This window comes from Mugil cephalus, chromosome 14 (assembly GCF_022458985.1).
Source record: "Mugil cephalus isolate CIBA_MC_2020 chromosome 14, CIBA_Mcephalus_1.1, whole genome shotgun sequence".
Lineage (NCBI taxonomy): Eukaryota > Metazoa > Chordata > Actinopteri > Mugiliformes > Mugilidae > Mugil > Mugil cephalus.
This window is the reverse complement of record NC_061783.1, coordinates 21488682-21513865: the sequence shown is the minus strand read 5'-3', so window position 1 is coordinate 21513865 and position 25184 is coordinate 21488682. Positions and strand designations below refer to the sequence as shown.

The following is a 25184-nucleotide window of genomic DNA, read 5'->3' as shown; positions in this document are numbered from 1 at the left end:
TTTGTTGGTTTAAATAAAGGTTAGTCTATAGTTTCCTTTAGTTATTAATAAAATGATAAATAAGTGGTTTACTGCAGTGACTGCTGTGTGTGTCTTTCTTTCTTGTCGTTTATCAGAGTAAAGTCATGTGGACTAAAGACCAACAGGTAGAGCTGGTTTTGATGTTTTTATTAAATGTGAAACTAAATTGTCTTCTATTTCTTCAACTCAAGAAAAACAAATGAAAGGTCATCTTCTTATCTGAATGAAACAAAGAGTTTTAACAGATTCAATTTGACGTTAAATATTAAAGGAAACCTCTTCATCTTTACAGCTTAGAGACTTGTAGTATTTATGTTCAACACAACAAGATGGAGGAAACAAAACACAATTTAAAATGTAAAACCTGTAACTCACACACTGTAATAGAAAACTATGAGGATTACTAAAACAGATTTTATTTGTGTGCCTAGATGTACAGTAGTTACACTTTTGTGACTGAGCTCATACTTTATGAATACCATTTTAAGGTGTGTACTATCATTGCATTCACTCTGTTACTGAACCAAATAAAACTTGTCTTTTGTGCTGTTAAACTCAAACAGCTCCAGTCTACTTGTGTCCATGTGTTGGTAACACTGAGAACTGAACACAGTGAAAAACATCTTCTCAACTTTAACAACAAAACATTAAAATGTTGACATATGCTGCAGAATCCAGCTTCAACCAACAAACATGAGGACCACAGAGACAAGAGAAGATCCAGAAACAGATTTATTCATCAAGACAGTAATTCCACATACAAACTGATGATTATCTTTAAAGTTAACTAAAAGAACAACAGTAGTGATAGAGCTGCTCACAGTCAGCTGTCAGGTCAACCTATATCACAGTATGAACTAAGACCAGCTCAGATGATTGGTTCAGCATTTAAACATATTCATTAGGATCTTCATACACATTAAAGTTCAATCAATACACTGAGCTGCAAGAGAACAAGTCACTGCTGTGAGAGTTCAGGTGAGCTCACATTTAAACATCATCATCATCATCATCATCATCATCATCATCATCATCAGGTCTGAATGGAACTTGGAGTCATTAATTATGTTTTGGTACTGTACAGGGACTGCATTCAGAATATTTTGTTGATTAAACTGTGAATGTAAACACACAGACTTAGAATTAGCACAGAATTAGACCCAACTTAATATAAACTTTGAAAAGAGGCAGTTTCACACACAGTATATGTATATGTACTGTGGGAGAGGAATGAAGAAGCTTGTTGAAAATTCCACTTCCTCATCCATACAGACCTTACAGAGAGAATATTAAATCATCAAGAGAAGTAGTGTTAAGTTATGGTGAACTCTAAAATAGAACAAATCTATTCAACAACTGACATGAAGTTAGTGAAGATGATCCCATAGAAAATTTGACAGCTAGGTTTCTGGATCCAGTCTCTCAGAGAGTTCAGAGCTGTCTTCATTATCTGTAAGGTCAGAAACAAACAGAGTTAAAGGTCAACTCATAGTCTGGAGAAATCATCAACAGTTTCTTAGATCAGATGAAACAGAATAAAATAAGTTTTACTTACCAAGTGGAGCCTTTTGGTCTGAAATGAAAAGTAAAGACAGGTCATTTCAGTTCCAGTTGTTAATGTCAGAATATCTTTCATCATCTTATCTCCAGTGAATATGATCCTCTTCTACTCACTCAACCTGAAGAATAAATCCACTCTGCTCTTCTGTTTAGTTCTCACTTTGTTTCTTTCTTCATCACTTCTCTCCCTCATCATCATAGTATAGTCATGTTCTCCTGACTTCTCCTGACTCTGAGACTTACTCAGCTTTTACTGCTGGATGCTTCAAACTGTAGGATTCAACTCAAAGACTAAATCAAAGTAGCTCACCTTGTTTCTTTCTATGAACCATGAATCCAGCAGCTGCTGCAAAGACGACGACAACAACAACCACTGCAGAGATGATGATGATGATGGAGGTCATGTTCTCGGACTTCTCTGTTGAACAAAGAACAAACACAATGTTAAGAACAGTCCAGATAAAGCAGGTTAGAACACCTCATTTTCTTTTCATCCTCATCACAGTCTGTTTAGATAAATTATCAACTAACCTGCAGGACAAGGCCTTAAATATCCAACTAACCACATTCATGTCCTCTTACCCCAGTTGGTTCTGATCTGTGTTTCATCCAGTTTGGTGATGATGTCGTCCTCCACACCAGAGAGATGAAACACACAGTCGTACCTCCTCCAGTCTTCAGGTGAGACTGATGAAATGTCCAGGTCAACATTCATCTGGAAGGATCCATTATGGTTGGGGAGGATCTCTCCATGTTCCACTCCTTCATGAATCTCCTCTCCATCTTTCCTCCAGAACATCATGGCTCTGTCAGGGTAGAAACCTGTAGCGTGGCAGCTGACTGGAGAGGAGGGAGTCTTCTGGAGGAGAGACACTGAGGGGAGAGCTGGAGGGAGAGAGAATGTAGAGGATCAGTTCTTTTATATCCAGCTCCTAATGAAGGTAATTTTTGACCATGTTCCTAAAACAGATATAAATATTGTCTCTGTTAAAGTGTTCCAGAGTCTGTTGCAGACACGAAACCATTGAAACACAGTCTCTTTTTGTCCATGAGAATCTATGATTAAGGGTTAAACTCAGGGGTGTTGCTAGACCTGCAGCTTTACATGGGCACAGCACAGCGTTCCATTCAGTATCTACTGCTCCTGGACACATCGGTCATAGCGCAGGGGTTCGGATATTATTCTGTGATCATAAACTGTCTGTGATGAAAAATAGACTCATTCGTAAAATTTCATCAGGAAATTTACAGGTGGACACAGCTGGTAAAAAGTGTCTGGCGACGCCCATGGCTAAACTTCTTTCAGTCTGTATCATGCTGCTGTAGTCGCTCTGTGAGCTGCTAAACAACAAGTCTGGAGACCACTTCATTCAGTTCACTTTCTGGGGACCATTATTGTGTAGATTATTATAGTACAGACATTTTATTCTGAACAGAAAATATTAATATGTTGGTGATCATCAAAGGATTCAAAAGCATCTCTCTGTCTAAAACTAAAACTCAAATCTGGATAACATCATAAAACATATGATATTAATCATCACTGTGTTCACTAAGATGTAACAAGTCAGATGTACCTGTTCTCAACAGAGAGCTGTTCCCATGGTGTAAAAACATCTTCAACCAATCAGGACAAATCTGAGTGAGGAACTTCTCATAATATTTTATTCTAGCTATGTCTGAATCCCATTTCATTTTGGTGGAGACGGCCTGAGGTTTTGGAGCGATCCATGTTGATGTCTTCAGATTAAACACAATGAGGTCTTCTCCATCATAACTGTACTGCATGAAACCACGATTCTCTCCAGTCTCTTCATCCCATTCACAGCCTTTCATAAGCTGTAAAGTGTGAACACCTAGAAGATACAGACAACAGAGATATAATGTATAATGAACAATAATGTAAAAATAAATAAAGATGATTTTAAAATTCCTCATTGTCTGATCCACTACTTGAACCTTTTCTTATCCTCAGTGTAGAAAGTAAAAGCTGGATTGTTTGCTCTGATATCAGTTCTGTCTTCAATTCTAATGAAAGTGTTTGTGTTAATTCCTGCAATGACACTATGGCTCCATTACTTTTACATTTAATGTCACATGTTTTACACACTTTCACATATCAAGAATATAAATAAATATAAATTAATCTAAGTTAGATCTGTAGTGTGGTGATGTGATGAGCTACTAGAACAGACTGATTATTGAGGGCAGGTCATGACCAGAAGCTGGACTGAACCAGCCACATGGTCTGACCTCTGACCCTGCTCTGTCCCAGCCTCACCAACAGGAACCACACTACAAGAGTCTGTCCTCCAGAAAGTTTAGAAGCAAACAACCATCAGACACGTGCTGGAGTACAGGCTACATGTGTCCAAGAGACACATAAATAAGGTTGATCATTTCTGTTCTGATCCATCCATTCTACATCTAACACCTGAACTCTGTGGCTATGATCAGGAGTCAGTTTAATTTCTGTTCTATGATCTATAATGATCTGAGGTCAGGTACCACATACAACACACAACACACAACACACAACATACTGTACCTTCACTCTGGTTGAAGATCTGCTTCAGACTGAACATTGTGATTTTGAAGAGGTCAGGATAATGCATAAAACAATAATGAGTGTGCATCTTTAATTGTTGAGGATCATTTTCAAAGATTTTTTTCTGCCAGTCCACTTTTGGTTCTAATATCCTGTTGATGCCGTCACAGTACACAGTCTGGATGTCATCAGCCATCACAACAACCAGAAGTTCTGGAAGGTTTGAGACTCCAGAGAATCCAGTGACGTAATATATCAGTGAGTGTTTCACTGTGGAACAAACAACATTTATAATGTAAGTGAAACATAAATAGACTCATCGTCACTAATACGGTAGATTTCTGTTAAAAGAAACCAGAAAAGGAAGAAAAGACGGTGAAGAATGTGAATGAGATCTTACCGGTTGATGAAACACGACAGAAGAGAAGCAACAAAAGCAAAGTTTTCATCTTGTTCTGTTTCTGTAAAGACTTTAAACCAAGTCACCAGCTGCTTGGTCTGATATGAATGTGGTGAACTTAAACCTGATGACTGGATATGTGGTGGGTGTGCCAAGCAAAACTGAAAATAGAATCAAGTCAAACAGGTTTTGTTGACAACAAACTCTGTAGTGTAAAAAGTGTAAAAGTTGCCTTGTGACTGGAACAAGGAACAAGACAACTTTTGCTTTTCTTCAAGCTGTTTAATCGTAACGATTTTGCATCTTGTAGAGTAGGGGGCATGTCTAAGGAAGACCAATGTCACTCAAGTCGCATGGCGTAAATCTAAATATTTGCGAACAGTATTTATGCCCTATGAGATGACTGTTCGTCACTCTGTTTCTGGTTTCAGTCTCTCAGAGAGCTCAGTGATGTTGTCAGGATCTGTAAGGTCAGAAACAAACAGGAAGCATAAATAAAAAGCATAAATAGTTTAAGTTGAACCTGAAACCGAATAAAATGAGTTTTACTTATGAGATGAACAATGTTGGTGTGAAATAAAAGGCAAAAGTAGAGACAGGTCATTTCAGCTCCAGTTGCAAATGTCAGAATATGTTTCATCATCTTATCTCCCGATGTCCTCATCGTATAGTCATGTATAGTATAGTTTAGTCTTCTAACTAAGTGGCTCTGAGACACACCTGCTGCACACTTCAAACTGTAGGATTCAACTCAAAGACTAAATCAAAGTAGCTCACCTTGTTTCTTTTCATGAACCATGAATTCAGCAGCTGCTGCAAAGACGACAACAACAACAACCACAGTGATGATGGTGATGGTGGAGGTCTGGTTACTGGACTTATCTGTATTAAGAACAAGAATAAATTGATGTGAGGTGATTATTATTAATAATTAAATTACCAACTAATCTGCAGGACGAGGCCTTAAATATCCAACTAACCACATTCATGTCCTCTTTTTTCTTTTTTTTTTTTTATTAATTAATTAATTTTTTCTCGCATTTGTCTGCATTTGTTTACACAGTTAAACACCACAGGGTGTCAACATTATATGAGGTTGATGCAGTTTTATTCTTGCAGCTGAAAGCTTTATTACTTCAGTGCGTGAGTGTAACCATCACAAGCCTACCTGAGAACTGTCCTGTTGATCTTTATTGAGTGTAGTGACCTTGTGTGGCAGGCAGGGCAGTGCTACACCTCAGTGAATAGAGGGGGAGAACAAAGGAGAGAAAAGATGTAGAAGGATGGACAGTGGAGGAGAGGCACGTGGTGCTAGTAGGAACTAGTGGAGTGTAGGGTTCTGTGCTTCCCAAGTCACCCCACTCAAGTATGACTGGGTACAGTCATCTCTGGAGAGATGAGAGAGTCCAGGGGGGTAAGGGTGTCCCAATGGAAGGAGAGAAGTCTGCCATAGGGCACGTAGTGATAGAGTGAAAACAATAATCCAGCCCTTGATAGTCGGGACTCATCAATTCTTCTTGATGTGATCCAGCACGGGCTGGCAGGTGACAACACACATGTATGTGGGCATTCCCTAAATATGAGTGAGACCATTACCAGGACCCAGAGTCAGGTCAGAAGCTCCAGCGCCCGAGAACCTCCACCCCAGTGTGGGGCGCATGGGTGACAGGACCAGAGAACCACCGTAGCCACGGGGCAAGCCACATCCCCAGCGCAGATGGCGAGCAACGACCAACACCCCCAGACCGACCAAGCGAGCACAAGCCGGTGCAGGCCAGAGCAGCCCCCCATACCCCACACACCCCCCAGCTACCGGGCCCGTCCACCCACCGCCGCCAACACCCCCCCCCAAAGACCCCACCCCCCGCCCGCAGGGCAGCCATGGACACCTCTCCAGCCGAGGGGACTCCCCCAGGAGCCCAGCAAAGCCCCTGCAGATGGGCACCGGCCCAGCGCCCAACCAGGGACGGGCCATCCGAGCAGGGGGGCCAAGGTGCCGGCCCCATGCCCCTGGCGCACCCAGGCCAGGGAGACCACGGGAAGAGGGAACCCCCACCCGCCAGGGAGAGACCCCAGCCCCCCATCGAAGGGAGAGGGGAAGCGCCAAGCCACCACCCGAACTAGTCGATACCAGAACAATCGGGTACCCAAGGGAGCCACCACGAACCCGTCGCCACGCAGCACCAGGAGACAAAGCCAGGCCAAGAGGACACCAGAGAACCTAGGTAGGTACCCCTACCAACCGCTGTGGAGCCACAGACCGCCAGCCCAAGATCGCCCTGCTAGCCCTTGGCACCCCAGGCCGTGCCAAGGGATAATGAAAAGTGACAGTGTCCCTATTACTGTGCTTCCTCAGTCCCTGATGAGGAACTAGTAGAAGTATGTGTTTATATAACGGCTTACAATACGAACATGAATTACATTTATACACTAAATATTGACATTTATAAAAACTCCTGATACTAGATTCCTGAGATCACATTTGTTTCTATACTAAGACATGATCTCATGGAGTCTGCTGTGCTCCTTCCACTTAACATTTTTTTCATGTGCTGACCTTTAGCTTCAAATCATGAATCAGAAATGCTTATGAAGTCTGCTACTGACTGTTGTAATACACTTTTTATATCAGATTTCAATATACACCTGGACAATGCCTCCAACCCTCTCACCATCAGGAAAGCTGGCTCTGTCATTGGCTACACACAAGAAACTTTTGAGGTGGTGGTGGAGAGGACACTTAACAAACTGTTATCAATCATGGATAATCCTGACCACCCTCTCCACCAGATGATAGACAGACAACGGAGCTCCTTCTCCAAAAGGCTCAGACAACTCCATTGTCTCAAAGAACGCTACAGGAAATCTTTCCTGCCTCACGCCATACGCCTGTTCAACTCCTCATCTGTATGTGACAGATAACACTCTGTACATTATTAATTTTGCCTCCTTTTATACACTTTTTTTCCAATTCACTTATTTTTATAATTCTGTAAATAACGTGTATATAGTAGATTGTGTTTTTCCTGTTATATATAGTATGTATGGTGTTGAGTGCCTGTACATGGCTCCTGCAACAATGAAATTTCCCAGTTTAGGATTAATAAAGCATCCATCCATCCATCCATCCATCCATCCATCCATCCATCCATCCATCCATCCATCCATCCATCCATCCATTTATGACTTCTCCTCCTGTCTGGACAGCTTCCCCATCCTTCAATTTATTGATTGTCCCACCCACTGTAAATGTCACACGTTGGACCACCATTTCAAGAAAACGCGTCTCACTATACACAAAGATCTATATGAAAGCGACATCCTCTGGTACAAAGAAGCTCTTTCCTCAGCCAAAACCTCATGCTACACTGAACCCTCTGCAACTCACTCAGGAACACAATGTTGTTCTTTACTGAACAAATCTCAAAAATCCACCAACAGCTCTTACTCAGAAATCAAAGCCCTCTACCTGCACATCCCTAGTTGGGGCCTGCCTCCCTGCCCTAGCACCAGTTACCAACAACATCATCGACTCCTCGCTCTCCTCTGGCATACTTCTCTTATCACTCAAAACAGCTGCCATACTCCCCATTCTTAAAAAGTCTGGCTCACACCCAATGATTTCAACAACCTCCAGTACATCTCAACCCTCCCCTTCTTATCAAAAATTATGGGAAAAAACAAATGCCTCTCAGCTTCATTCCGACATGTTCCACAGTAACTTCTACAAAGAATTACAGTCTGGTTTCCGGCCTGAAATGGCTCTACTCAAAATCACTGATGACCTCCAGACTGCTGCTGATTCCGGTTTCCTGTCTATCCTCATCCTGTTCAACCCAACTTCATCCTTCTGTCAACGCTATTGGCATCACAGACGCACCCCTCCTCTGGTTCAAGTTGTACTTCTCTGGCCACACTCACTACATCAGTATCAATTCCCACTGCTCCCAACTCTTCCCTGTCACACTTGGTGTTCCCCCAAGGCTCTGTCCTGGGACCCCTCCTCTTCTTATCTACATCTTTTCCCTTGGCCACATCCTTAGAAAAAAAAAATTATATCAGCTTTCATTGCTATGCCGACGACACCCAACTCTACCTCTCCTCCACATTCACATCCCGGCTTTACTAATGCAACTCTCTGCTCTCTGGTCTCCCCCTCAAATCACTCCACAAACTACACACTACTAAACTAAAACACTACACAAAGCGGTCCAGAGCGCTGCAGCCTGCATCATATCCAGAACCTCCAATGTCAGATACATCACACCAGTTTACAGCAACTCCACTGGCTACCCATCCACTGCTGTGTCACCTTGTTGGAGTAGGAAAGAGCATGAAAATAATGAAGGCAACATCAAAGTAAATATTAAATCCCGGGCTAAAGTCAAATGAGGTCTTGGCAGTGGAAGGGTGACATAAGGTCACAAAAGGTTTTAGCAGCATGCGACATACAGCAAGTGTTCACACTTTGTAGGCGTGAACACACAAACTTCCTTTAAAGCATCAGATTATTTACACTTGAGCATCAGCGGCTTGGCCTCGATGTGAATTCAAGCGTCTTGAAACTGAACCCCAACTCTGTCCTAAAACATGATGACCTTGTCATTTCTGTTGCTCATCTTCTGTCGTGAGGCATTTTCAGGTAAGACTACATTTTATTTCAGTCTTTTGTAGATAATTAAAATAAGATGCCTCATCGTTTGGAGTGGTGTTTTTACACAGAAGCTCCATTTTCATCTTTGACTAAATGAACTAAAGTCAGAACAAAACTGTCAATGTGTAGTGCTAACTAAGATTTATGGTGGAAATTGCATTTATCAGTTTATATTAGCGTTTATATGATTTACCTTGCAAACTGACAGTATATTTATTTTGCAGATTATAAATAACATTTTAAGCCCTGCAACTATTTTTTAAAAATTGAAGTGACAGAAATGACATCAGCTCCATGATTATAAGGCCAAATATCAATAACCTTGGGTTCTGTGGATAAGAGACACAGAGTCAAATTTGTGTTTGTGCATGTCATTGGGATTTCTGACTACTTCTCCTGGTTATCTGGTTTGTGATAATGAGAGTAAACTGAAGTTATACACTGTATTTCAGTGTGCTTGCACCACAACTGAAATATCTGTAATAATACGGAATTATACCTAATCCATACAGATAGGAGTGAACGGTTTCTTGTTCTACTGTTTTTTTCATATATATATATATATTGCATCAAAAGTGCTATATCAATAAAATTTGATTTGAATGAATTAACTCTAGCACAGTGAGCACAGATGATGTTTTTATCGGTTCCTAGTAATTTAACCCTCCATCTCAGAGCTCTCATCTTTCCACCGACTCATACACTGAAGGAACTGTTCACTGTGGTGAACAGCTCTTCCTGTAGGTGATAACTAGGTCATGGTTTCGATGTGAGACAGTGTGGACTGTTGGAGTTTTGCTCCAATTAATCTACAACATTCAACCCAAGCGTTTGACTTAGTGTCAGTGAATGTCATTCTTCTAGTCGTATCATCCGGACAGAAGACACTAGAGAGTCTAACACTGTTTTGGTAGTTACACACTGATATATCACATTCATTTTAGGGACTTCCAACTTTCATACCATACCTGTCATTACCTGTGAATTCCCATTTGATCAAATGTAAAATTATTATCGCATTTACTAGAACGGATCCCTGGAGTACATGACACTATGGCCCCTCTCTAACGTCCCGTAGGACAGAGCTGCCAACTACCAGAGAAACTGTTATATCTGACTACACCGATCAGCCACAACATTATGACCACTGACGGGAGAAGTTACTACCATCAACCTTCTTGTGACAATTCAGTGTTCTGCTGGGAAACCTTTGGACCTAGCATTCATTCATGATGTTACTCAGGTTGGGGTTAGGGTTAGGATTAGAGCTAGCATTAGTGGGAGTACCACAGGGCACCACATTCAAAAGACCCATGTCCGTTCTCTGGTGATATCTATATTTGTAAAGAGAATGTCAAGTTTAATAGAATACCTTTGCTCTGCAGTGACTCACAGTCTGCATGTCCCTCACCACCGGATCGCTGGGAGACAGAAAATTGCCCGACTTATTTTTCATTATAATGGTTGATGGAGTTGGAGTTCTTTACTGTGACAACAACACCCAAAGAGCAGAACCCAGACAGAGATGGATGACAAAGCTGATGGAAGACGACCCAGCACAGATAGACTGGTACAACAATGAATTTCGGGAAAGTCACAGCTTCTTCCATAACATCACGAAGGATCTGACGTTAAACTTTAATCAGACAGAAGGTACATTTTAGTTTGGTGAAGACAAGAGAGTCCAGGATAAAGTCTGGCTGCTTCTAACTGGCTTTTTTTTTGTTGTTGTTGTCAAATATTCTATTTATTCATAAATAAACCATTTATTTTAGTTGTTTGTTGACTACATTAGTCTTTGTCTGTCTCTCAGGTGTCCACACAATGCAGTGGATATTTGGCTGTGAATGTAATGATGAGACTTCAGAGATGACTGGTGTTAATAAGTTTGGCTACGATGGAGAAGACTTCATAATTTTCGATTTGAACTCAAAGATGTGGATCGCTGTGAGAGCTGAGGCTGCCATCACCAAACATAAGTGGGAATCAAACAGAGCTGGATTATCTCACACTGTCGATCATCTCACTCAGCTTTGTCCCGAGAGGCTGAGGAGGTTTTTGAACTACGGGAGGAGCTTTTTGATGAGGAAAGGTACAAACATGTCTGTTTGTTGTAATCTAATTAAATATTTCAGCAAAAATAAACACAAAAATGCACCTATCACCATCTGTCTCCCTGCAGACGTCCCCTCAGTGTCTCTCCTCCAGAAGACTCCCTCCTCTCCAGTCAGCTGCCACGCTACAGGTTTCTACCCTGACAGAGCCATGATGTTCTGGAGGAAAGATGGAGAGGAGATTCATGAAGGAGTGGAACATGGAGAGATCCTCCCCAACCATGATGGATCCTTCTAGATGAATGTTGACCTGAACATTTCATCAGTCTCATCTGAAGACTGGAGGAGGTACAACTGTGTGTTTCATCTCTCTGGTGTGGAGGACGACATCATCACCAAACTGGATGAAACACAGATCAGAACCAACCTGTCAGGTATGGTATTATAGGCACAATATACTGTAAGTCCTGCAGCTATGGCTAATCTGATAAAATAAAATAAAACATCCTAGAATCCAATCAGCTATATATATGTATTGGTGGTTGGAAACCAGCTTCAGAATCAGAATAACTTTACTGGTCTCAAGGGTAAATTACATTTTATTAAAGCAGCTTGCACTCAAAGTGTACCTGTGTTCAGAAAAGGTGATTTACTGCCACCTGCTGGTGGAGTGTGGGCAGTAGATTGCAAATGAAAAAACAACAACTAAACCCTTTCCAACACTCTTGTTTCCTTTAAAAACACCATGAGACTTTCGAAGCAATGCATACTAAAACTTTCTATATCTCTGCTGCTGTTTTCAGTACTTTCCTTTCTGCCTCATATCTCCTTTATTCCAACAGGACATGATGTACAGTTTCAGATTTATCGCAATAATCACACTTTCCATCTGTGTGTTCTCTGACTGACTAGGCAGCGTAGATCCCCTCTACTTAGGTCTCACAGATCAGGAACCATTTCAAATCTATTTACATTCATTTCATTAAACACATAAATTAGTCAACGAGTTCACATAATGCCCATTTTAACACTGCAATCAGTTAATATGATGAAGTAAGATGGACTGTTTATACTCTTTTGTAGGTACTATAAAAGACAGCCTGAAACTGTGTTCAGGTTTTTTTTGTCTCTGCCTAGAACCAGTAAGCACTGTGGTAAGAAAAGAACATTACCAGTATTACCAGAACATTACAACAGTATTTAATAAAAAGCTACACAGATGCAGTCATTAATTATTCCAGTTCAACACTGAACCAGCTCAGATCTCTGACATAGTACAGACATGATATCCTGTCCATACAGATAGGGGCGCATTAACTAAGGGTAGTACTGTAGACAGTGGTGGTGTTTCTATGAGCTGTAATGCTGAACCCACTTACCCCAACACGTCACGAATGAAGGATTCATTGTTGGGTATTTTAATTGATATAACTACACTTTTATAGTAATCTTTTGACCCTTCAGGCCAGACTGAAGCTGAACCATCAGAAACATGTTGAAGTGTTAATGTCCTGTCATCCCAGTTCCAGGTTACCCTCGTGGTCTTTTAATAGTCAGAGTTGTTGGACTGCTGCTCCTGATGGTGGTCACCATCAGTGGACTCATCATCTGGAGGAGGGAAATAAACGGTGAGAGGAAACAAGAAACAAGATATACTTTGAATATTTCAGTCCTGTAACAGTGTTGAATCAATGATGCTAATCTCTTACTTGTATTCATAGTTCCGTAAGTAAATTACTCCGTTTCTTTGACTTAACAGTTTAAAGAGACATTAATCAGAAAAGTGCTGACGCTCCAACATACAGAAGAAGAAGAAGCAGAAGAAAAAGAAGAAGAACTGTGAAGTTACCCACCGTCACAGCTTGGCTGGTATCGTGCTGTGTTTGTGTGTGATATTTCTGTTTTTGATGGAGTCAGTAGTTAAAGTACAGTCATATTAATGTCACCACATCAACATTCAGATTCCTTCCAGATGTTTGACACAAACCATGGAAGCAAAAGAAAACGTTCCAACCAATAGCTACATTCACAAAGTTGTTGACCTGTTATAGATGTCAGTGTTACACTGGAGCACAGTTGTCAAACATATTGTCCAAGGGCCAAAACCGGCCAGCCACAGGGCCCCTAATGGGCCGTGATATTAATAGTAAATTTTCAGTAAAAGGAACTACTGTCCCTCATTTGTCCACTGGGTTTGGACTGTTTTAGTTAGAGGTGTAACACAACTCTGACACGCACAACTAAACTGAAGTTGGCGGCAGTGGGTCAAAATTGGGCTGATTTCTCTTGAAACAAACATCTGACAAAATGTCAGATGTTTGTAAAATGATTGTAGTTTTTTGGACTAAAACAAAGAGAAAAATGGTCATTATTCACAGGTTGTTATGAATATTAGGTTCTTATGTTACCGGCCTGGTCCCCTGGAGATCAAAGTGAACTGTATGTGGGACTAAAATGAGTCTGACAGAATCTTCATAAAGGCGTTAGGGCCATAATGTCACGATGAACAATGTCTGTCAATTTAGGGAAAATAAATAAATAAATGTGAAGATGCACGAGATGTTTACAAGTGATCAAGGAAAATGCTGTTTAATGTTCAGTTCTTTGGATTAAAACTTGCAGAAGAAGCCGTGTGATCATGTCAGTATGAATATTATTCTATTAACCTCTTATCATTCCATCAGTAAACTGAATGCTGTTCATGAACATTTTGGAGCTCATTCATTTTGAAAGCTAAGACTTTTTAAGTGTTATACATCACCTACGTCCTATTTAGTCTTCTGTATAGTGTTATAGCACCCTCCTGCCACTTTGAATCATCCTCTCTAGATTTCCCCACCCACTCTTTTCTAGGCAACACATCCTCTACTTATGGGTTAAGTGTTAGACTCCAGATCCAGTGAAGAAAACCTCAACACTTTCACTGAGTCCTTTTCTTAGTCACCCATGACTGATACCCATGACTTGTCCTCGGGGGCATATTTATTTTTTTCTTACACATGGATTCTCTGGAACGGCCTCCCCACCCAAAACTAAGCTCATGGAAAGCTTCATCTGCAGCCAGGGTTCAAATATCAAACAACAACAAAGAGAAGAATTCATGAGAACCTTGAAAATGAACACTGGAATCTGGAATACTACAGTCAGTGTAAATACATTCAGTTATTTTACCGGTGAGTCAGTATCTTAACTTCTGTTTTAATGTGTCAGCAGTTTCCCTCAATGACTCTGCCCTTATTTCTAGAGTTCTTGCCTCATTTCACCCCATCGTCACATCTGCTTCACTGAGGGGACGTCTGGAGGGAGGGAGAATGTAGAGGAGGTGAGGGAGAGGGTTGATGAAGAAGTGAATGATCAGAAAGAATAAAATGGTAGAAAATTAAGGAAAAAAAAAAAAGAGAAAGCATTTCATATACAGACTGTATATAACATGCAATAGCCAAAGTCCTGCTCACTAACATGGAGGGGGTGGAGCTTATGAGCTATACTGCAGCCAGTCACCAGGGGGAGCTCTACTTGCTTTAGCTTCACTTTAGAAGAGCAGTTCCATAATACAGCCATGCTTTTAGCTAAATGTTAATGCTATCCTAGCATGCTAACAATGGTAATACCAGCATGTTTATGGTCATCAGGTTTAATACCGTCTCATTTCTGACTGTTTGCATGATGGTCTTCATCGATCAATTGATTGATTAACATATAAAGGCAGGTGGTCAGGTCATTCTCTTTATAAAGAAATCTACACATCAACTGTCCAGACATGAACTAAATTCACTCTATGTTAACCTAAAAGAAAGAAGAGGATCACCAGAAATAATTAGAATACATCTGGAGTCCTCCTCAATGAATAATCACATATCAAATATCAAATAACTTCTCTTACTTTTAAAATAGTTTCTCTTCAAACGATACTTTGATGTAAATTCTATTTGTTTTTCCTAAATATAATCAGATGACATCTTATCACCCTTTTTTAATGTCCATCCATGATTTAATGTTTTACAGCATCCTGCAGGAATTTGGTGGAATTAATCTTTTCTTAATTTAAATATAGAAGTTTTGTTTATTTCAGAAATTCATAATAACATGTTTTCACGTTGTTGAGTGTTTTGTTTATTTTTAATGTTTCCTATTATAGTTTATGTAGTTTTGACCCCTTGTCCACCATCTAGTGTTCAGCCTGGATGTGTTTCCTGGAACTTCCACTAGAGGGCGACAACAACCATAAACTGGTGAAGCTCATTCTCAGCGTCCACTGGAGGGTCTGATCTGACCCGCAGAATGATTTTGCAGCGTGAAATCATCTTGGAAACATCTTGGGAAAGTCAGCACATGTACAGCACACTATAATATAACCTTCCTGCTGTTACGATTTAATTGTAACCGTGCAACACAGAAATAAAAATGTTCCTCTCACGCAATTCCATCAAAATCAGTCAGTGTGCACAAGAAGAATAAAATCTAATACATGCAAATAAACATATAAAATAAATAATATTTATGGCAGTTAAAGTAAGTCAAAAAATTTTACTTAGTCAATTATGCTAGTAGGCTAACGATATGTTTGAGAAACTGGCTCCAACGTTTGTTTTTTTATAAACTGATTTCCTTCTGAGACATAACTCTCTGCCCCCACTTGGAACAGGTAGAGCCGGTTTAATGTGTTCACTAAAAGTAAAACTATTTTTTTTTCTCTTTTTCTTCAACTTGAAAACAATCATCATTGAAATAACACGATTCAAACAGTCATGTTCCTATCTGAATTGAAGGACGGCACTTTATCTTTACAGCTTAGAGGCTTGTAGTATTTATGTTCAACACAACCACATGGAGAAGGAATGAATTTACTCCAGGAAGCAAAACACAACTAAATTATTTAATTTATTCTTTCTGTGACTGTTGTCAGTCTGTTTGTTTTGGCACTGAGCCGAATAAAACTTGTCTTTAGTGCTCATGGAGGTGAATGTTAAACTCAAACAGCTACAGGGCTCCAGTCTACTTGTATTTACTTGTATGTGTTGTTTTCCCTCTTCTGAACTTTGAAAAGAAAACATTCAAATATTAACATATGCTGCGGATCCAGCTTCAACCAACAAACCACAGGACCACAGTTACAAATATGATCTAGAAACAGTTTATTCATCAAGACAGTAATTCCACATATAAACTGATGATTATCTTTAAAGTAAACTAAAAGAACAGTAGTAGTGATAGAGCTACTCACAGTCAGCTGTCAGGTCAACCTAAATCCCAGTATGAACTAAAACCAGCTCAGATGATTGTTTCAGCATTTAAACATGTTCATTAGGATCTTCATACACATTAAAGTTCAATCAATACACTGAGCTGCAAGAGAACAAGTAACTGCTGTGAGAGTTCAGGTGAGTCAGGTTTAAAGATCATCATCATCAGGTGTGAACAGATGGCATATAGACACTGAGCAATACAAAACGTTTTGTACTATTTATGCGGGGATTTACATAAAAAATGGAGACACTATAATACTATAAGAAAAAACACACAAAAAAACATAAAATGTGTTTTAACAACAGAATATCAAAACATATAGGAATGCAAAAAATTAAATGCTACAGAGTTAGACTGAACTTAATATAAACTTTGGAAAAACGCAGTTTGACACATAGTAGTAAAAAAATAGTGGAGAAACTCATGTACAACATTAACATATTTATCCCACTGTGATGTAACCAGATGCCTTTCACATTTAAAGAACAACCTGTGCTGATGCAGGGTTTTCATGCAAATGACCCGGTAATGGACCTGGGATTTTATTGGCTCAGCTCGGCTTCAATGTGAACAGGAATTTACACGATAATGTTGATGTACCTGCCTGTCTCATTCTGATTTTGTCTCTGGACGGCCTGTCAGACTGCATCATTGTAGAAGCTCCAGGGCTGTGAGCAGCTCAAAGACAGAGCAAAGTTTTGGTCTACTCCCAAAACAGACATTTTTTCAATAAAACAAATCAAACGTGTTGTTACACTGAGTACTCTGCTACCTGGTTCCACTAGACTTTGATCCGGTCTCTAACGTCACAATTATGATGAATCTGCCCCACAAAAGAAAATAACATGGTTTCAGTTATTCAGTATCAAGTGTATTTAGAGTTGACCTGGAATTCAGGTGCTAGGTTCCTGGATTCAGTCCCTCAGAGAGCTCAACGTTGTTCTCACTATCTGTAAGGTCAGAAACAAACAGAGTTAAAGGTCAACTCATAGTCTGGAAAAATCCTCAACAGTTTGTTAAATCAGATAAAACAGAATAAAATAAGTTTTACTTACCAGGTGGAGCCTTTTTGTCTGAAATGAAAAGTAAAGACAGGTCATTTCAGTTCCAGTTGTTAATGTCAAAATATCTTTCATCATCTTATCTCCAGTGAATATGATCCTCTTCTACTCACTCAACCTGAAGAATAAATCCACTCTGCTCTTCTGTTTAGTTCTCACTTTGTTTCTTTCTTCATCACTTCTCTCCCTCATCATCATAGTATAGTCATGTTCTCCTGACTTCTCCTGACTCTGAGACTTACTCAGCTTTTACTGCTGGATGCTTCAAACTGTAGGATTCAACTCAAAGACTAAATCAAAGTAGCTCACCTTGTTTCTTTCTATGAACCATGAATCCAGCAGCTGCTGCAAAGACGACAACAACAACAACAACCACTGCAGAGATGATGATGATGATGGTGGTGGTGGAGGTCTGGTTACTGGACTTCTCAACTGGATAAACAGAAGATTAAGAACAGTCCAGGTTAAACAGAACAGAGTTACATTCATCAATCAATGTTCATACACAAACATGACCAAGTAGAAAAATCTCTTCATTGTCGTAGAAAATCGACAGATGTACTTATGCTCATTCTAGAAAGAAGCTTAAGAACAGTCCAGATAAAGCAGGTTATCTTTTGTTTTTCTTCATCTCTATTGTATTTGTAGCATGCTCTATGCAACAAATACAAAATGGCAAAGAAAAGAGACCATAAATTAATGCATCTGGCTACAATGATAGCAAATGTAATTGTGAGATGTCCTCTTACCCCAGTTGGTTCTGATCTGTGTTTCATCCAGTTTGGTGATGATGTCGTCCTCCACACCAGAGACATTAAACACACAGTCGTACCTCCTCCAGTCTTCAGGTGAGTCTGATGAAATGTTCAGGTCAACATTCATCTGGAAGGATCCATCATGGTTGGGGAGGATCTCTCCATGTTCCACTCCTTCATGAATCTCCTCTCCATCTTTCCTCCAGAACATCATGGCTCTGTCAGGGTAGAAACCTGAAGCATGGCAGCTGACTGGAGAGGAGGGAGTCTTCTGGAGGAGAGACACTAAGGGGAGAGCTGGAGGAAGAGACATGATCTGATAAACCTTTGGACTGTTTCCTGTCAACTATGGGTTAGAACTGAAAGTATATCTGTAGAGTGTAAACAGTATATGCCAGATATACTAATATCCCAGTTTGCATGTGGTAATTGGCGTGCACAATCTAGAATGTTGTGTGTGGGCAGGAACTGCGGTTTGTGGCTGTTTTATTCAGAGTGATTGCGTAAATCACTGCGGGTACAAACAGTTGTATTTAAATGTCAGTTCTGCATGGGCTACTGTTGTTAACCTTTGTGACTCCAAGTCCAAAATGACATTTGGAAGGTGTCAGCTGCAAAGGCAAATGAACCCATTACCAAGTCAGAGCAAAAAACATCTGAACATAGTTATAAGACAAGGTCCAGTGGCAGACTGCCAAATGAAAGTATATATATATATTATATTTACATCTTCTCCTCCCAACACAAGCAAAATTATATTGCATATTCATTGAGTCAAACTACCAACTGGATGACAATGCATTTATTTATTTATTTAGCATGTGCAGTGCGTTTGCAAGTGTTTTCATACACGGAAACATTTAGTAGATCTGGCAGTATCAGGTTACCTGTTCTCTGCAGAAAGCTTCTCCCACTGCGTACGTACTTCTTCAGCCAGTTAGGGCATGTTTTGGTGCAATAGTTTTGATTGAAGTGTAGTCGAGCTTTATTAGTATCCCATCTCTGTTTGGTGGTGACAGCCTGTGGTTTCGATGCAGTCCAAGTCCACGTCTGCAGGTCCAGTGAAAGGAAGTCTTCTCCATCATAGCCATACTGATTATAACCTGTGATATCTCCAGTCTCATCATCCCATTCACAGCCATTCATCCTCTGAAGGACATGGACCTCTGAGAAAGAGACAGACCAGGCAGTTTACTGAACAGATGCAGGCATGAGTAGGTTACACGATCGTATTGAATGATCATATAAGCACTGAATATGAATGAAGTAAACCTCACCATGAATAAACACACAATACCAAACTAAAATATTGTACTTACAGTCAACAGTGATGCACACTAGCACTGCAGGGCTGCACATTAAAGACGTTTTGGGGGATGAATGTAGTGAACTAATGACCAGAATTCCTCTCGGCTGGCTATTAAGGTGGTTAACGTTAGCTCTTAAGGTGGAACTATTAAGGCAAATAACAAGCAATAATAATTAACTTACAGTTTTCTCCACTGGTTTGGCTCATTTGTTGAAACAGAAACTTTTAAAACACTGCTTCAAAACTAAATTCCTGTCTCATATAAATAGTCAGTGCCCCCCAAAATTTATTTTGACAATTGAACAGATTATTGTGTATGTGATGACTTATACGATGACTAGACTGAGAATCAACAGTCAGATTAGATTAACTAGATCTATTCATTTGGAAACTGTGCTAACTGGAGGCTTAAACATTTGCAAAGATGTGTTAAGATATTTGCAATTTGATGAAGTGAGTGAGAAACTCAATTCTGTTTTGAAGTGGTTTCATATTATTTTGAGCATGTAATTGCTGTTTCAATAGTCTGTAGCATCTGGAGCATTCCTAACAATAAACAAAGCCCACATTACACAACAGAAAGAAATCCGGCTCTTCTGGTAATTACACCGGGCTGTTGCATGTTTATATAAACAATGACAAAAGAGAGAGAGAGAGAGAGAGAGAGAGAGTGTGAAGCAACATCTACAGCAGATGAGTTTAAAATGTTTAACAGAAAACTGTGACATTACCTCCAGTTTGGTTTAAGCGCCGCTTCAAATCATCCATGTTGTCTCTGAAGAACCGTTGACTGTCCAAACACTCGTTGTTGTACTGCTTCAAGTGCTCTGGGTCATCTTTAAATAGTTTCTCCATCCAGTCCTGTTTGGGTTCAGCTCTCCCTATGTTACTGTCACAGTAACCCACCTGAACACCATCAACTAGTGCTACTGCCACAAACTCTGGGAAGGTTGTTATCCCAGAAGATGCAGTGATGAAATATTGCAGGGAGTGTTTCACTGTTGGACGAAAAAGTTGTAAGTGCAGGTTTCAAATGACATTTTTACAATGTAGAAACAAACCTACTTCTTATAGGTCTGAGTGTATTTGTGATAGATAGATAGATAGATAGATAGATAGATAGATAGATAGATAGATAGATAGATAGATAGATAGATAGATAGATAGATAGATAGATAGATAGATAGATAGATAGATTTAAATACTGTACATATACATAATACACTGCTAGGATTCAAATATCTGTGACATGAGAAAAACACTGAACCAGTGTTAAAAGTCATAGTGAAATATCAGTGACACGCATGTTTGTATGAATCATATCATTCAGGTGAAAGTAAAACAATAACACCAGTAGCGTCACCATCCATGAAGGATACACATGTGTAAGAACTGTTGCATTAACATGTAGATAGGAAAAAACATTTAAAATAATTTTACCTGGACATGCAAAGTGACAGAAGAAGGAAAAAATGCACAGTTTGTTCATCTTTTTCATCTCTCCATTGTAACATACGTGAAGCCGAGCAGAGATGATCAGCTGCTCTGAATTTCCTTGTAGAGTATGGGGGCGTGTCTAAGAGTCACGTGGTCTGCATGTTTCTAATAATAATAATGGTTGTCTTTGTAAAGTGGCAGATAGTGAGTAGCTGTAGTAGAATAAAACAGGTTTTCAGCACATTTGAGCTCCATTATCTATCACAGGATGCAAAACAATTTATAACTAAATGAAGACTAAAAAAGACTAATATCATTAGACGTATTTTAAAGGTGTTTATGTCTGAATCATGTTAAATGTGATATTTATAATAATATGATTTTATATGAATGCATTTTATGTATTAGAATAGAATAGAATAGAATAGAATAGAATAGAATAGAATAGAATAGAATAGAAAAATACTTTGTTCATCCCCTGGGGGGAATTCAAGCGTCCAGTAGTCCAGAATCTACAGTGCAAGAAAAAACGTAGATATGTGTGGAATTGTTGAGGTATTTATATGAACTGGTTCTTTCTCCAGGACACTGCTGACTTGCATGGAAGTTTAAACACCACAAATATCACACAAGATTTTTTGATAAATCTCACGTCTTGTTTCCTTGAAAATGATTAGAAATAATATTTTTGTATGCTGTGATTTATTTTGTTTCTTGCATCATGCATTTGATGGATTGAAATCTGACACACACACACACATCCATGTTTAAGCGGAACTCTAATAATTAATTTTTAGTTTTTATCATCAGGTTCGACTTTTAATTGTTCAGTTCTTATAAATATGACCGAATACACTGTGTCCTGCCTCATAGAAACATTCAGTAGTTACCACCTGTGTCCACTAGATGGAGACAGAACACAAATAATTAAACTCGCCTTTAGTATTAATGAACAATAAACAATAATTAAAATATTATTTACACTTGAAATAATGCACTTATGATTCCACAACTCACTACTTAACCTTCCTGTTGTCCTCTTGGTCAAATCTGACCTGAATGTTTCTAAATCACATAATTTGATATAAATGTGTTTGTGGGATGTTGACTCTGAAAAGAAGCGTCCAATATATAGTAATTAGTTGAGAGGAAGGTGCCTCTAAATGTTTAACAGAGAATTAGATGATGAGACACAAACATTACAGGTCAGAGAAAGTGGTCTGTGATGCTGAAGGTAGTTTGATCTGGTCTGTAGACACATAACTGACTAACAGGGTCTGGTGTGTACTTTTGTTCTGCAGAGTTGCCAGAAAAAAGGTACATAAGCTGGACGCACACAACTCTGTGACTTTGAGGTGTTTTGTAGCGTTGCTTTGTTTCCTTGACTGTTTGTCTTCGTACTGAGCTAAATAAAGCTTTTCTTCTTCCTTGTGTTCATGTGTTGAGGAGCAACAACAATTTGACAGTCATTTCCTGCTCAGTTGTCAAACCACCATCACTACATACCTGGTTCCTCATTTCAGCTCATTATTATTATTATTTTGTAATGGTCGGTCTATTGTTTATTTTTTTCCTATAGACACAATAGAATAGAATAGAATAGAATAGAATAGAATAGAATAGAATAGAATAGAATAGAATAGAATAGAATAGAATGGCCTTTATTGTCACTATACAGTGTATAAAGGAGGTTGGCGAGCTTCTCCTTATCAGTGCAGACACAAAGTGCAAAGGGTATAAGATGTAAAAAGAAGTGTAAAGGAATTTTTTGCAGGTATTGCACATTTCGTTTAACTAAACATAAAAATATGTTAAAACGAAATAAACAGAACAGCAGCATCAGTGTCAGTGAAAGTCTACATTGCACAAACATGATAAGATCCAGAAACAGATTAATTCATCAAGACAGTAATTCCACATATAAACTGATGATTATCAAAGAGTTAAACAGAGTTAAACAAAAGAACAACAGTAGTGACAGAGCTGCTCACAGTCAGCTGTCAGGTCAACCTAAATCACAGTATGAATTAAAACCAGCTCAGATGATTGGTTCAGCATTTTAAAAAATATTCATTAGGATCTTCATACACATTAAAGTTCAATCAATACACTGAGCTGCAAGAGAACCAGTCACTGCTGTGAGAGTTCAGGTGAGCTCACATTTAAACATCATCATAATCAGGTGTGAACAGCCTGTATATCAGAAAGGACAGTTCATACCTGATAGATGTGTACATCATGAACAAAAACACTTTTATTTAAATGATTATATTGCTGTTTTATGTTCTGTTTTGTATGCAAAAAAAAGTAAAATAAAATTTATATTTTATCATATATGACAACTTGTGAAGTAGTTACAAAGCTCCAGTCTACTTGCATCCATTTGTGTGTTAACGCAGAGAGATGAACACAATGTAGCTCAAGAAAAACATCTTCTCAACTATGACATCAAAACATTATAGAGCAGAAAATGATGCTGAGTTTGGTTTGACAGACTAACGAGTTATGAATCAACTCCATCAGGTTCCTGGATCCAGTCTCTCAGAGAGCTCAGAGCTCCTTCACTATCTGTGAGGTCAGAAACAGAGTTAAAGGTCAACTCATAGTCTGGAGAAATCATCAACAGTTTCTTAGATCAAATGAAACATAATAATATAAGTTTTTCTTACCAGGTTGACGACGTTGGTCTGAAATGAAAAGTAAAGACAGGTCATTTCAGTTCCAGTTGTTAATGTCAGAATATCTTTCATCATCTTATCTCCAGTGAATATGATCCTCTTCTACTCACTCAACCTGAAGAATAAATCCACTCTGCTCTTCTGTTTAGTTCTCACTTTGTTTCTTTCTTCATCACTTCTCTCCCTCATCATCATAGTATAGTCATGTTCTCCTGACTTCTCCTGACTCTGAGACTTACTCAGCTTTTACTGCTGGATGCTTCAAACTGTAGGATTCAACTCAAAGACTAAATCAAAGTAGCTCACCTTGTTTCTTTTTATAAACCATGAATCCAGCAGCTGCTGCAAAGACGACAACAACAACAACCACTGCAGAGATGATGATGGAGGTGGTGGAGGAGGTCATGTCATCAGGTTTCTCAACTGAATAAAGAACAATCACAAAAGATTAAGAACAATCCAGATTAGATAAATTATCAACTAACCTGCAGAACAAGGCCTTAAATATCCAACTAACCACATTCATGTCCTCTTACCCCAGTTGGTTCTGATCTGTGTTTCATCCAGTTTGGTGATGATGTCGTCCTCCACACCAGAGAGATGAAACACACAGTCGTACCTCCTCCAGTCTTCAGGTGAGACTGATGAAATGTCCAGGTCAACATTCATCTGGAAGGATCCATCATGGTTGGGGAGGATCTCTCCATGTTCCACTCCTTCATGAATCTCCTCTCCATCTTTCCTCCAGAACATCATGGCTCTGTCAGGGTAGAAACCTGTAGCGTGGCAGCTGACTGGAGAGGAGGGAGTCTTCTGGAGGAGAGACACTGAGGGGACGTCTGGAGGGAGAGAGAATGTCTGTATCATGCTGCTGTAGTCGCTCTGTCAGCTGCTAAACAAAAACACTTCTTTCAGTTCTTTTTCTGGGGATCATCATTGTGTAGATTATTATAGTAACAGAATAAGAAATATCAATATGTTGGTGATCCTCAAAGGATTCACTGTGTTCACTGAGATGTCACAGGTCATACGTACCTGTTCTCAACAGAAAGCTCTTCCCATAGTGTAAATACATCTTCAACCAATTAGGACAAGTCTGAGTGAAGAAATGCTCAATTAATTTTATATTGTCTGTGTCTGAATCCGATCTCAGTTTGATGGAGATGGCCTCAGGTTTGAGAGCGACCCATTTTAATGTCTTCAGATCCAGAGAAATGAAGTCTTCTCCATCATAACCATACTTTAAGAAACCAGTGACCTCTCCAGTCTCTTCATCCCATTCACAGCCTTGCATAAGCTGTAAAACGTGAACACCTAGAAGATACAGACAACAAAGATATGATGTATAATGAAAAATTCTGTATTTCACTGTTGTTCTCCAAGACTTGTGCTCTCATGAGTCAAGGACATATAATCAGTGAACCTTTTCTTATTCTCACTGTAGATTCCTGCATGACTCT

At 39.3% G+C, this 25184-nt stretch overlaps 4 protein-coding genes and 1 long non-coding RNA gene across 5 annotated transcripts in view; 2 read left to right on the top strand and 3 right to left on the bottom strand.

Annotated features, from left to right (window-relative positions):
* Positions 1 to 735: 735 nt before the first annotated feature.
* On the bottom strand, positions 736 to 4653 carry LOC125019712 (major histocompatibility complex class I-related gene protein-like). The gene is made up of 7 exons (XM_047604676.1): positions 4530 to 4653; positions 4130 to 4399; positions 3159 to 3437; positions 2164 to 2466; positions 1892 to 1999; positions 1577 to 1594; positions 736 to 1471 (listed from the first exon to the last, which is right to left on the bottom strand). Exons 1-7 carry the CDS (start codon positions 4576 to 4578, stop codon positions 1422 to 1424), a joined length of 1077 nt encoding a protein of 358 aa, XP_047460632.1. The 5' UTR covers positions 4579 to 4653; the 3' UTR covers positions 736 to 1421.
* A 5990-nt stretch (positions 4654 to 10643) lies between these two features.
* On the top strand, positions 10644 to 11535 carry LOC125019732 (major histocompatibility complex class I-related gene protein-like). The gene is made up of 3 exons (XM_047604698.1): positions 10644 to 10836; positions 10997 to 11275; positions 11366 to 11535. The coding sequence occupies exons 1-3, from the start codon at positions 10644 to 10646 to the stop codon at positions 11533 to 11535; spliced, it is 642 nt and encodes a 213-aa protein (XP_047460654.1).
* Positions 11536 to 16358: 4823 nt separating this feature from the next.
* LOC125019725 (major histocompatibility complex class I-related gene protein-like) overlaps positions 16359 to 25184 on the bottom strand; it is an 11139-nt gene continuing 2313 nt past the window's right edge. Inside the window, exons 2-6 of the mRNA XM_047604690.1 lie at positions 20341 to 20607; positions 19188 to 19466; positions 18285 to 18597; positions 17846 to 17946; positions 16359 to 17437 (exon numbers count right to left, since the gene is read on the bottom strand). Coding sequence (XP_047460646.1) covers positions 17385 to 17437; positions 17846 to 17946; positions 18285 to 18597; positions 19188 to 19466; positions 20341 to 20607 — 1013 coding nt within the window. The 3' untranslated portion in view covers positions 16359 to 17384. The remainder of the gene's footprint in view (positions 17438 to 17845; positions 17947 to 18284; positions 18598 to 19187; positions 19467 to 20340; positions 20608 to 25184) is intronic.
* The window catches only part of LOC125019735, a 23454-nt gene continuing 20962 nt past the window's right edge, over positions 22693 to 25184 (top strand). The window contains exon 1 of the long non-coding RNA XR_007114114.1: positions 22693 to 23569. This is a non-coding gene — a long non-coding RNA (uncharacterized LOC125019735). The remainder of the gene's footprint in view (positions 23570 to 25184) is intronic.
* LOC125019731 (major histocompatibility complex class I-related gene protein-like) lies at positions 24002 to 25169 on the bottom strand. Its single transcript, XM_047604696.1, has 3 exons — positions 24760 to 25169; positions 24261 to 24563; positions 24002 to 24147 (listed from the first exon to the last, which is right to left on the bottom strand). The coding sequence occupies exons 1-3, from the start codon at positions 25016 to 25018 to the stop codon at positions 24017 to 24019; spliced, it is 693 nt and encodes a 230-aa protein (XP_047460652.1). The 5' UTR covers positions 25019 to 25169; the 3' UTR covers positions 24002 to 24016.